This window comes from Protopterus annectens, chromosome 9.part0 (assembly GCF_019279795.1).
Source record: "Protopterus annectens isolate FY-2018-M chromosome 9.part0, PAN1.0, whole genome shotgun sequence".
NCBI classification, from domain to species: domain Eukaryota; kingdom Metazoa; phylum Chordata; order Ceratodontiformes; family Protopteridae; genus Protopterus; species Protopterus annectens.
This window is the reverse complement of record NC_056743.1, coordinates 636031832-636043443: the sequence shown is the minus strand read 5'-3', so window position 1 is coordinate 636043443 and position 11612 is coordinate 636031832. Positions and strand designations below refer to the sequence as shown.

Below are 11612 nucleotides of genomic sequence, written 5' to 3'. Positions count from 1 at the left end.
GGCAACATTTGCAATCTGCAGCTGTTCACCCTTATGCTGTATACTTACAATGTCAGTGTGGTACATGCTGCAGTAGAATACAGCCTCCAGAAATGTCTTTTTCTTTTTTATCAGGTAAAAATTCACATCTGAAAGAAAAAAGAATACAAATGAGCATTGTTTTTTTTTTTCATCCTGGCTTGTGTGCCACCTAAGCTCAAAAGCAACTACTTCAGAACATATAAATGTACCATTATAGAAATCAAAATGATGATGGTATAAAAATATAAAAAATATCACTATGCAATATCTTTGCAACAACAGTCATCCAAAGCCAAAATGCTAATATAAAGAATGCATCTTAAATTATCTGCCCAGCATTCTGATAGTCATGTTGCTAAATAACAAACATGGTACCCAGTAGAAAACTTCAGCCTGAAAGAACAGAATCCATGTACAAAGAATGGTTCTACTTGGGGTCTGCTTCTAAATTTCATAGTTTCAAAACTTTGAATTTCTTATGGTCGAGGCCATAAGATCATAGTTTGGAAACTTCGAATTTCTTACGTTCGAGACATTAAGATTGTCATAACATCCCTGTATTCTTCCCTTTCAAGACCCATTATTGAGTACAATGGCCCTTTTGGCATGTACCTCACAAAGCACATGTAACAGCTGGAGAAACCACAGAGGTTTCTCACCAGGAGAATCCATGATCTCAAACATCTACCCTACACAGATAGCTTAAGGCCATGTCCCTCTACTCAGTCTCCTACAGACTCCTCAGAGGTGACCTCTGTCTGGCATACAAAGCCTTGGTGGGAGTCCTGCATATCCGCAAGTCAAACTCCACTAGAGTAACCCACATGCTTGACCTCAACCTAGTCTATGACATCAATAGTACTTGTTGGCGTGACAGATTTGTGTCCCACAAACTCTCCCTTCTGTGGAATAGACTCCCTCTCCATGTCAAGCAGAGTACCTCATTAACCCTTTTTAAGTGCAACCTGGATAACTGGATAGAGAATAGAAAATACACCCCTGGGATTCCACCTGTGTCCCTGCTGGACAGTGCCATAGGGTGCTGACTTGTTGCAACATGGCCTAACTTTTTGGCTAGGCTTGTAAGGGCCTCAGGGCCAATAGCCTAGTCACTTCCTGTGATCCTATGATAGTTTTGAAACTTAGAAATTTAAATTAAAAAAAATCTTTTTTTTTATATTTTTGCACACCCCTGCTAATTAAATATACCAACTCCAAGATCACACTACAGCCAGGAAAATGTTAAATATACTGCTCTGCACTGTACGACAATGTCCATTTAAACAGTTCAACATTTCAAAACTTTGATCTTATGGTCTCGACTATAAGAAATTTGGAGTTTTGAAATTTCAAAATTTAGAAGTAGACCCTAAAAAAGACATAGGGGAGTATCAAACACTGCATAGCAAAGTAATTCAGCACACAGTAGTATACAGAAAAAGAACAGTGGTTTTGTACATAGTACCTAAAACTGTAAACATGTCAGTTTTGGAATTAAAAGTGAGCTGACAGTGAACTGTGAAGTAAGAATCAGTGCAAGTCAACAGTCTGAACAGAGATTACTTAAAATGAGACAAAAATGGAAGAATCAGAGCACCAAAGTGCAGATGCACAGAGATAAGTAAGTACTAAAACTGAACAAAACTGAAGAATGCAGAGTCCTATGCCTCATTTCTCTAATGTGAAGCTGAAAGTTCAGGTAAAGGCAGATGCGAAGCAACAGGTATTTATCTGTAAGCAACCTAGAAAAAGTGCTTAACAGATTTGTACTTATACCACAGACAGTAAAGTAGAAGGTGATTTTTGTCTGGTACTACCCTTTAGTACCCCATTTACTTTTGTACTGCCGAAAGGTCGGAATGTCATAAAAATCACTGAATTCGACATTTCCGACTGCTCTACCACCTTAACAAGAGCTACAATGGGTCAAAAAGGGGGTGATATTTTGCGATTCGTAACAAGTGTGATTGCTTTTTTGAGGATTTGCGGCACTGCTTTCGGCAATATCCCAATCGACCATCCACCGGCCGATAAAATGCATGCATACCTATATATATATATATATATATATATATATATATATATATATATATATATATATATATATATATAAAATTATACATATCTATATCTATATTTATCTATCTATATCTAATCCATCTACATCTATATCTATCTCTCTCTCTCTCTCTCTCTCTCTCTATATATATATAGGTGGTTGTTCATCCGTTGTTGTCGACGATGACCTAGGACATCACATCAAGGAGGTTGACTGAGTATGGTGTGTCCTCTGTGCCTCTGCAGTCCTGCTCTGCTCGTAGGAGGTAGCACCTTTGCTGATGCAGCTTTGCCAGGTGGGGAGGTCTTGCGCTAGGGTTTCCCAAGAGTGTGGGTCAATGCCAAAGCTCTTCAGAGAGACTTTCAGCATGTCCTTGAAGTGCTTTTTCTGCCCACCTTGTATGTGTTTGCATCCTGCAAGTTCACCATAAAACAGTCTCTTGGGGAGGCATGTCTGGCATATGTACAAAGTGGCCTGCCCACCTGACTTGAGCTCTCCTCAGCAGGGTGTAGATACTTGGCAGTCCAGCTTGAGAAAGGACAACTGTGTCTGGAACTTTGTCCTGCCAGGTAATTTTCAGCAGCCTTCTTAAGCAATTCATATGGAAGCAATTCAGCTTTTTGGCATGACGGTCATACACAGTCTGTGTCTCACAGACACACGGTAGTGTGGGTAGTATGACTGGCTTGTACACCTTCAGCTTTGTGGACAATTTGACACCTGTCCTCTCCGACACTGACTCCCGCAGCCGTTGAAATGCGGAGCTTGCCTTAGCAATGCATGTGTCTATCTCATCGCTAATATTCACAAATCTGGAGAGTGTGCTGCCGAGGTATGTAAACTTGTCAACAGCCTTCAGGATCTCACCTTCAGCGGTGATAGCTGGTTCTGCATATGTCTTCTGTGGTGCGGGCTGATGCAAAACCTCAGTCTTCTTGGTATTCATTTTGAGGCGGAAGTTTCTGCAGGCACTGGAAAAGCTGTTCATACTCTGCTGTATCTGGGCCTCTGTGGCAGAGTTGAGTGTGCAGTCATCTGCAAACAGGAAATCGTGCACAAAGTCCTCTTCAACCTTGGTCTTGGCCTATAGCCTTTGCAGGTTGAAGAGTCTGCCATCAGTCCTGTATCTGATCTTGATGCTAGTTTCTTCGTTATTGCAGAAGTCATCTGCCAGCATGGCCAAGAATATCATGCTGAACAGCATGGGTGCCAGTATGCAGCCTTGCTTGGCTCCATTGGTAACTGGGAAGGCATCAGAGGAATCTCCATCATCCAGTACTTGATCAAGCATGCCATCATGGAACTGGTGCACCATACTGATGAATTTGCCTGGACAGTCAAATTTCTCCATGATCTGCCATAGCCCCTCATGACTGATTTTGTCAAAGGCTTTGGTCAGATCCATGAACATTGTGTAAAGGTCCCTGTTTAGTTCCTGGCACTTCTCCTGAACTTGATGTGCTGCAAATATCATGTCCACTGCCCCTCGGCCCTCTCTAAAGCTGCACTGAGGGTTCCATCTTCCATGTGTTGAATGAGGCAGTTGAGGAGGACTCTGGCAAGGATTTTGCCAGCAATGACCAAGAGAGAGATTCCTCTGTGGTTGTCACAAGACTGCCTGTTTCTCTTTCGCTTGTAGAGATGGACAATGGAGGCATCCTTTAGCTCCTGAGGGATAACTTCCTGTTGCCACATAGTCTGGAAGAGCTCGGTGAGCTTCTGTAATAAGACTGGTCCTCCTGTCTTGTAGATTTCAGCTGGAATGGAGTCAGATTCTGGTGCTTTACTATTGGAGAGAAGCTTAATTGCTTCCTTAACCTCTGATTCCTTTGGAGGTTCTGCCAGGGAGGTGTTAATGGCAACTTGCGGCATGAGGTCAATGGATTCGGCATTGATAGAGAAAGGCCTGTTCAGGACATTGTTGAAGTGCTCAGCCCATCTTTCCAGGATGGCGTTTTTGTCAGTGGGTAGGGTGTATATGTATATGTGTGTATATATATATGTGTGTGTGTGTGTGTGTGTGTGTGTGTGTGTGTGTGTGTGTGTGTGTGTGTGTCTGTGTGCCTATGTGTGTGTGTGTCATATGTGCTTGTGTGCACGCACACATCTATAGATTAGATAAATGGATAGATGCATGCATTTACACATACATAATACATAATGGCTATTCAGAATAGTTTAACATTTAAAAATATCAGGTTGATATTTTGGATAAAACCCAATAAAACAACAGTAGACAACAGAGATTCTTTAACGACCCATAAACTACCATTGTAAATCTTTCTACTAGGTCTATAATCTTAGACCAATCACTATAACTGGCAGCTGTTTTGACGTACATACCTGGCAAAGTATGTTTTGTTTGTCTTTCGGCTTTTCCCGGTAAGGGGTCATCACAGCGGAACTCCAGTCCACTAATGATTGGCAGTAGATTTTTACAAAATGCCGAGGTGCCAGCTCGACGCCAAACCTTCAATGAAGGCACTCCCATTTACGCACGCATGTCTTTCGAATGCTACCCAACCATGGGAAGGACATGCAGACTCCACACAGAAGGCACTCCCAAGCCAAGCCGAGAATCAAACGGGAGAACCTCTTACTGTGAGGTAACAACACTACCGCCGTACCACTGCGGCATACATACCTGGCAAAGTATGCTGTACAATATTTTCACAAAATTCCACTGAACACTCAAAGGAAGATAGACCAAGGGCTCTCAGCCAATCAACATAAACATTAAATTACCATACAAGAAAAAGTTAATTAAAACCTATTTATTAAGATTAAAAAATATATCACTAACTACACCTATAAACAACTGATCCCTAATCTCCTGCCTTTTAAAAAACATTTAATATTTATTGTGCCATTTATTCCAGGGAAACTGTCTGCCCCTAACTTCATTTGCCAAAGTATTTCTTTTTGTTCTAGTTTACTTTTAAAATCCCCACCCATAGCTCAACCTTCCGTCTCCAAAATGAGGAACACTCGCCTTCATAATGTGGAACAAATGGGCAAAATGTGGAACACATACTAATGGCTGACTAACAATTTCAGCTAGAAAGGTCATATGATGGTTAAAATATGCTGGTTTTACTTATAAAGAAGATCCTTTAATGAATATGATTAATTTCTATTTACCATGGATTTCACTTAAAATAATTCCTAACACTGAATGTGCCATAGACTCTTTCAATGTGGAACTTTGAGGAATTTCGAGGAACATGAACTTTTTAAGACCCCCAAATGAGGTACGTTCCTTGTAATGAGGTACACTTGAGAGGTATGTCCCCACCACCTTTCCTTTCCATAGACTCCTGGTACATACACTTTCGAAAGTTAGAACATTCTAAAGAGTGTTTGTAGAGCGTATTATAACCCCTTTCCTGGCATCTTGGCCAAGATCATCTATATTGTTAACAACAATAAGCTTAACAAAGAAAGCATCCCTCAGCAAATGGCTTTACTCTGGGGTCATGCTCCTTCACTCTTACTGGAAAATGCCTAAAAAACCTAGCTCTCTTAAAATGTGATTTTCCTTGGGCTTCTTTCTCAGTAGTAATAGAAGAAAAGAAAGCTCTCGTGCCAGTTATACGTAAGCAGAAGTAAAGCATCACTTATAAGAAAGCAATCATGAGTAAAGAGCAAAAATATGCCAAGGCCATCTATTACTGGGAAAATATAAGTTATTATGAAAGACTAAAATATCTGAACTTGTACAGGGTCTTTTACAGATATTTAAGTGAAGATCTTATTCAGGTATATAGTGCATTTAGAGACAACTAAAATCAAAATCCAAAACTAGTAGAAAATCATCAGGCAACCTATGTAGAAGATTCTATACAAATAAGTGTACTATTTGGTTCTGTTACAGAGCAGCTGATCTGTGGAACAGACTACCAAATTACATTAAAGCAAGCACTGGTCTCAATAGTTAAAAAAAGAAAATGATAAAACATATTTTTATTTCACATTGATGTTCCATGTTGTGCCAATGCCTCTATGGTACTTTAAGTAACCATTTTCAGCTTTTATTTCATTTAACTCAAAATCTTCTGGGAGATTAGATATACTGATATGACATTGCTTTCACTTAGTCTTCATTTTTCCCATCATGCAATCTAAGTTGAGTTGAAAAAAAAAACGAAGACACCTAAATGTCCATTTCTTAAATGTTCAGAAGAATAATGAACTTACTCGAAGAATCCAAATGGGAAGACTTTAAATGTTACCTTCAAAACCATTTGCAGTGTTAGGTAACAAATGTCCAGAATCCTTGACAGAAGAAGACTGATCAACTCCTTAGAAATTTAAGGGCATAAAGATTTTCTTTCACAGGTTGAAGTATCATATGCATGGCACTCTTCTTATTAATCTGTACCGCATATTACACTTGCTTCATTCCAAGGCCAAAGTTGACAGTGGTGACCACTGACATTATAATGTAGGATTAATGCCTGCACTGCATACACACATCTGAGTTTCACCTCCTATTACACCATGCCAGAAATGCTGTTTGTATTTTCACAAGTTTGCAATGTCACTCACATTACCACAGGCTTACAGTGTTGTAGATGCGAAAAGAAACTTGCATTTACACCCACTGACAATGTAATTTTATTGCACCCATAAACTTCACTACTAATCCAGTTTTCAGAGAACTATACTGGTTCTTTCATCATCCAGCACCAGATACTCATGTATTTAAATGCCCATAGTATAATATTTGTAATTGTGCCCATCTGGTACCACACATACATTCTCATGTAATACTGCACTACCACAGTTTTTCCACTTCTACGCTGCACTTGTCATTCTCACATGGTTGCATTGCTTTTGCAGCTGTCTCATGACTGTGTTGTAAAGTTTAATATTACTCACCTAGATCACTACAATCACTGTCACGTAATAGGAATGGCTCTACCCCACAACAACTCTTATACACAGAGCAGTCACAGACTTGTGGTCCCGGGCTTACAGTACCACTACTTCTGTCTGATAAAACAGTGCCATTAGTTTCACCACATGCTTACAGTGTCAAAATGTGGTGATATACTTGCAGCAGCACTAGTGCTGTCATGTGCCTGCAGTGTCATTACTACTGTCACATACCTGCAGTGTCACTAATGCTGTCACATGCTTGCAATGTCACTAATGCTGTAACATGCCTGCAGTGGTACTAGTGCTGTCACATACTTGCAGTGTCATTAGTGTTGTCACATACCTGCAGTGTCACTAGTGTTGTCACATGCTGCAGTGTCACTAGTGCTATCACATACCTGCAGTGTCACTAGTGCTTACATGCCTGCAGTGTCACTAATGTTGTCACATGCTTGCAATGTCACTAATGCTGTAACATGTCTGCAGTGGCACTAGTGCCACCACATTATTGTGGTGTCACTAGTGCTGTCACATACTTGCAGTTTCATTAGTGTTGTCACATACCTGCAGTGTCACTAGTGTTGTCACATGCTGCAGTGTCACTAGTGCTGTCACATGCCTGCAGTGACACGAGTGCTGTCACATACCTGTAGTGTCACTAATGGTGTCACATGCACATAGTGTCACTAGTGCTGTAAAATGTCTGCAGTACCAGTACTGCTTTCACATAAGTAAAGTAATGGATACAAGTTACAGAACTACAGTTAAGTCTGCAAGTTAGAGCAGTAGTATCAGCAAATGCTGAAGTATTATTTATAGGTGAATACTAGGCTAACTGCACTGAAACAGAGTCAGAATCCAACCCTGTGCCTTTTGTTTGCGAGGTGAATATCTTAAGCATTGTACTGAACTCACCCATTAATTGTCACTGTCTAGTGCAATTTTATTCACTTATTTATTTTTTAACTTTGATAACCAGATAAGTGAGCTGGTCTCATGACTCTTTTAGTCACAACCTGTAGTGCAATAGCTGCAGAGCTGTAATTTAGATGCAGTAACAGTGCAGAACTGGAACAACATCACTGACCAAAAAGTGCAACCTGTATCTGAGATAATAAGTTTATTTATCATTTATTTTTTATGTAGCCAGGATCAGTCTTTGATAATGTTACAGAACTTGCCTTTGATACTGTCAGTTGTGAACAGCAATACAATAGCAGCACCAAGGACCAAACACACAATATTATCTAACACTATAATCTGACAATACAGTCACAAGAACAGTGTTAACTTCAGCAAGGTGCCCCAAGAAATGTGCAGTCAGTAAATTAATAAGTTAAAAAAGAGACAATGATTTCAAGGTACATAATAAAGCAGGAGTAAAGCCAATCATAGCAGTGTAATTATTTGGGATAGAGCAGGAAGTAAAATGTATGTAAGAAACAACAATGGCGAAGACATTGCCGTACCGTCTGCAAAACCAGGCTGGTGTACCGTTAACTTCATATGATAACACCTGGATAGCACTGCTGCCCTACCGTAACACATTTACTAAAACATTGCAGTGACGTGGATTGGATTAAGAGATTTGAGATAGAGCTATGCCTGGCAGGTGACGTGACACTGAGTTCAGACTGCATTCTAGAAATGTTTGCATTTATTTTCCTGACAAAAATGTCCCTTTAACTTAAGACTTACTGGATCCAAGTGGTGACTGATTCTACAGAGCATTTGGAAGCTGACGACAAGTAGTAAGAGTCAGGTTTTGAAAAGCCTGTCTCAACTATTACTATTCCAAATAGTGATCTGTTTAGAATGCCATCATAACTGTTGTTGTTTCATAAGGAGTCGTTCTTTGGTTGTAAACTTAGAGTATAAAGTGGGTCAGTACTGGAGTTGAATGATTTTAAACAGGAGTACGTTTAAGACCAGAATGGCTGTTCTACACACTGGCAGCCAATGTATCCTGTTTAAATGGGTGGGTGCAAGCATCAGCTTACAGGAAAAAATGGTAACTTTTATTAGTTGTGTTTTATAGGATAAGGCTATTACTACAGCACAATGATGGACAGGCCAAATTCTAGCATGGGAATTAAAAAAATAATGGGACAGAGCAAGGTGTGCTTGTAGAGGTAGGAGGTGAGCCACTCCTATTTCTGTGTGTTTTTTTAAAAATAAAATGGACTTCAGAGGTAGTCCAAGATTATTTTTGATGAATGTACAGGATTTGATGACTAGGAGGAGTCCTTATATATATGTGAAGTTGCTTCTTTCAGTATGTGTGGCATGAAGACCATCAACATTGATGATTTATTTGGATTTATGGAAAGTTTATTAGTTTGCATCCAGTGTCATAGCTTATAAAAGTTAAACTTGTTTAATTTACAGGTTTTTTTAAATTTTACATAACACTTCAAAGCAATATTATAATAAAAAATCTATATACATTTATATGTAGAATATAAAACGTTGTGTGGAAAAGCATATTAAGCTTGTAATTTACAAATATACTTTGTGACTCTACTATTCTGTTTATAGTAACATCTGGAAAATTTTTGAAATGCTGATTTTCAGATATGTAGCCTGGAAATACTCACTAGTTGAAATTAATAAGTAGATTTTGGGTCTGGGCAATATAAATAAAAATAATGTTACATTACCTTGATAGCAAATAGCATTAAATTGATATCTACAAGGAATGTCATCCCATTTTCCAAATGAAAGAACTGGATCTTTTACATTTACTTGTACACAAAACAAGGTGTTTTCAGTCCCATCTGGTTGAATATAATCCCAGTTCTGATAAGATGAAAATGATCCATCTGCCCACTGCCACTGGCCACTGGAGGAAGCCCAGTACAGTCCTATCCATGTGGTTTTATCTGCTATGATACTTTTCACTGTCTGGAATTCAGTTTCATTCCTGATGCTGACAAGGTCTGCCTGTTGTGCTCTGCAGTGGTCCCGGGCTTCTGTCCAGTTCTTTGCCTGACTCACCATGTAGTAGGAGTTGCTGCTGTCTGCGGATGAAAGAAACAGTCTAATTATATAATGTATTCACTGGTCTATCCTCTCATAGTCACACAATGATGATACCAACTAATTAGGAATATTTGAATCCAGTACAAACCTAGGAATGTTGGCTAATGAGACAGTAGGGATGCCATTGTATTAGTGTTATGCCATCAGTTTAGTCCATCTTTTACAATGAATACAAAAAAAAACATTGAATTTTTTATGAAATGGGAGATCAGCTATGGTACTTAACTCTATGATATGATATTAAATTTCACTCTTTCCCCAACACTAGTAGAAAACATTTTGATCAGTTCATACTGGCACTCCTTAATGAGATCCTGAGCCACATTACACCTGAGGATCTGGCAGGGGTACATAAACAGCCCATCTGCAGTCCGTAAGGCTGGGCACTGACTCTGGGGTAGTAAGAAAGAAGGCCATTGTAAAATGGCATTATGGCAATCCTTGTGAATGAATAGAAAATATCCAGATACTGAAATCCAGTGCATCACCCTGTGATCTCTATTATGTGAGGCAAGCCATGAAGTAGGAGATGAAACTTCTGAAGTTCTCTGACAAACCTGGATATTGAGACTTACTGCAAGCAGGGGTACTATCCTAAGTAAAACACAGGGAAGAAGAATATATGATATTTCAAATCATCTCTCCATATTAAAGATAATGCAGACACTGAACTTTCTCTCCATATATAGATTTATCTGGTCTATATTACAACGTCGAACTACAACAAGTTTGAACGTTGTAATATCTGGTCTATATTACAACGTTGAACTACAACAAATTTGAACATTGTAATATCGAACCCTGAAGTCCAAAAGTGGAAAATAGCAAAGCCACGGAACATCGACTTTTTTCCCAGGGAAAAAAGTCAGTGGGCTGTTTTTGGGGCTTTTCTATTTCCTACACTGTAGTGTGATCTCGGAGTTGGTATATTTAAGTAGGGGAAGGGGTGCATAGCAGTTTAGGTTTAAGGTTATGTTTTTTTTTTTTTGATAATGAAACAGAAATTTATTTTTCCCCTGGGGAAAAAATCGCTGTTCTGTGGTTTCGGTTTTCTTGGGTTTCGAATGTAATGGTTCGATATTACAACGGTCAAACTTTTTTAAGTTCGCTGTTGTGATATAGACCCAATTTATCTTTGATAAAATGTCCAGCCAACCATCATGAATATAACAGACACATGTAAACATGCAATTTGATATAAATGCAATACCAGAGTAGACCAACAACAAGTGGGTAAGAACTTCACTTGAACTTTCTCATTAATTAAAAAAAGGGACTTTTATTCTTCCTGATCATTTAGTCTTACCCCATGTGGGCAATTAAATATCTGCAATTAAATACTAAGCATTAAATATGTACAATTAAATACCTACAATTAAAAATCTTGCAAAGTGCATTTCATTATTACCCATAATTGTTTTTCTTCACATCTTCACATCTAATACAATTAATATATACCTATATTTATATATCTATATAGCTATATATATATATATATATATATATATATATATTTTATATATATATATATATATATATATATATATATATATATATATACACGTGTGTGTGTGTGTGTGTGTGTGTGTAGACATATATAAATCAAGTT

The 11612-nt window shown here is 38.6% G+C and overlaps 1 protein-coding gene across 2 annotated transcripts in view; it reads right to left on the bottom strand.

The window, feature by feature from the left end:
- Positions 1-11612, bottom strand: part of LOC122810890 (C-type mannose receptor 2-like) — a 71625-nt gene that overhangs the window by 523 nt on the left and 59490 nt on the right. For both annotated transcript variants that reach the window (XM_044082433.1, XM_044082434.1), the window contains exons 4-5: positions 9622-9981; positions 1-128 (exon numbers count right to left, since the gene is read on the bottom strand). The exon at positions 1-128 is cut by the window's left edge and continues 523 nt beyond it. In XM_044082433.1, coding sequence (XP_043938368.1) covers positions 1-128; positions 9622-9981 — 488 coding nt within the window. The remainder of the gene's footprint in view (positions 129-9621; positions 9982-11612) is intronic.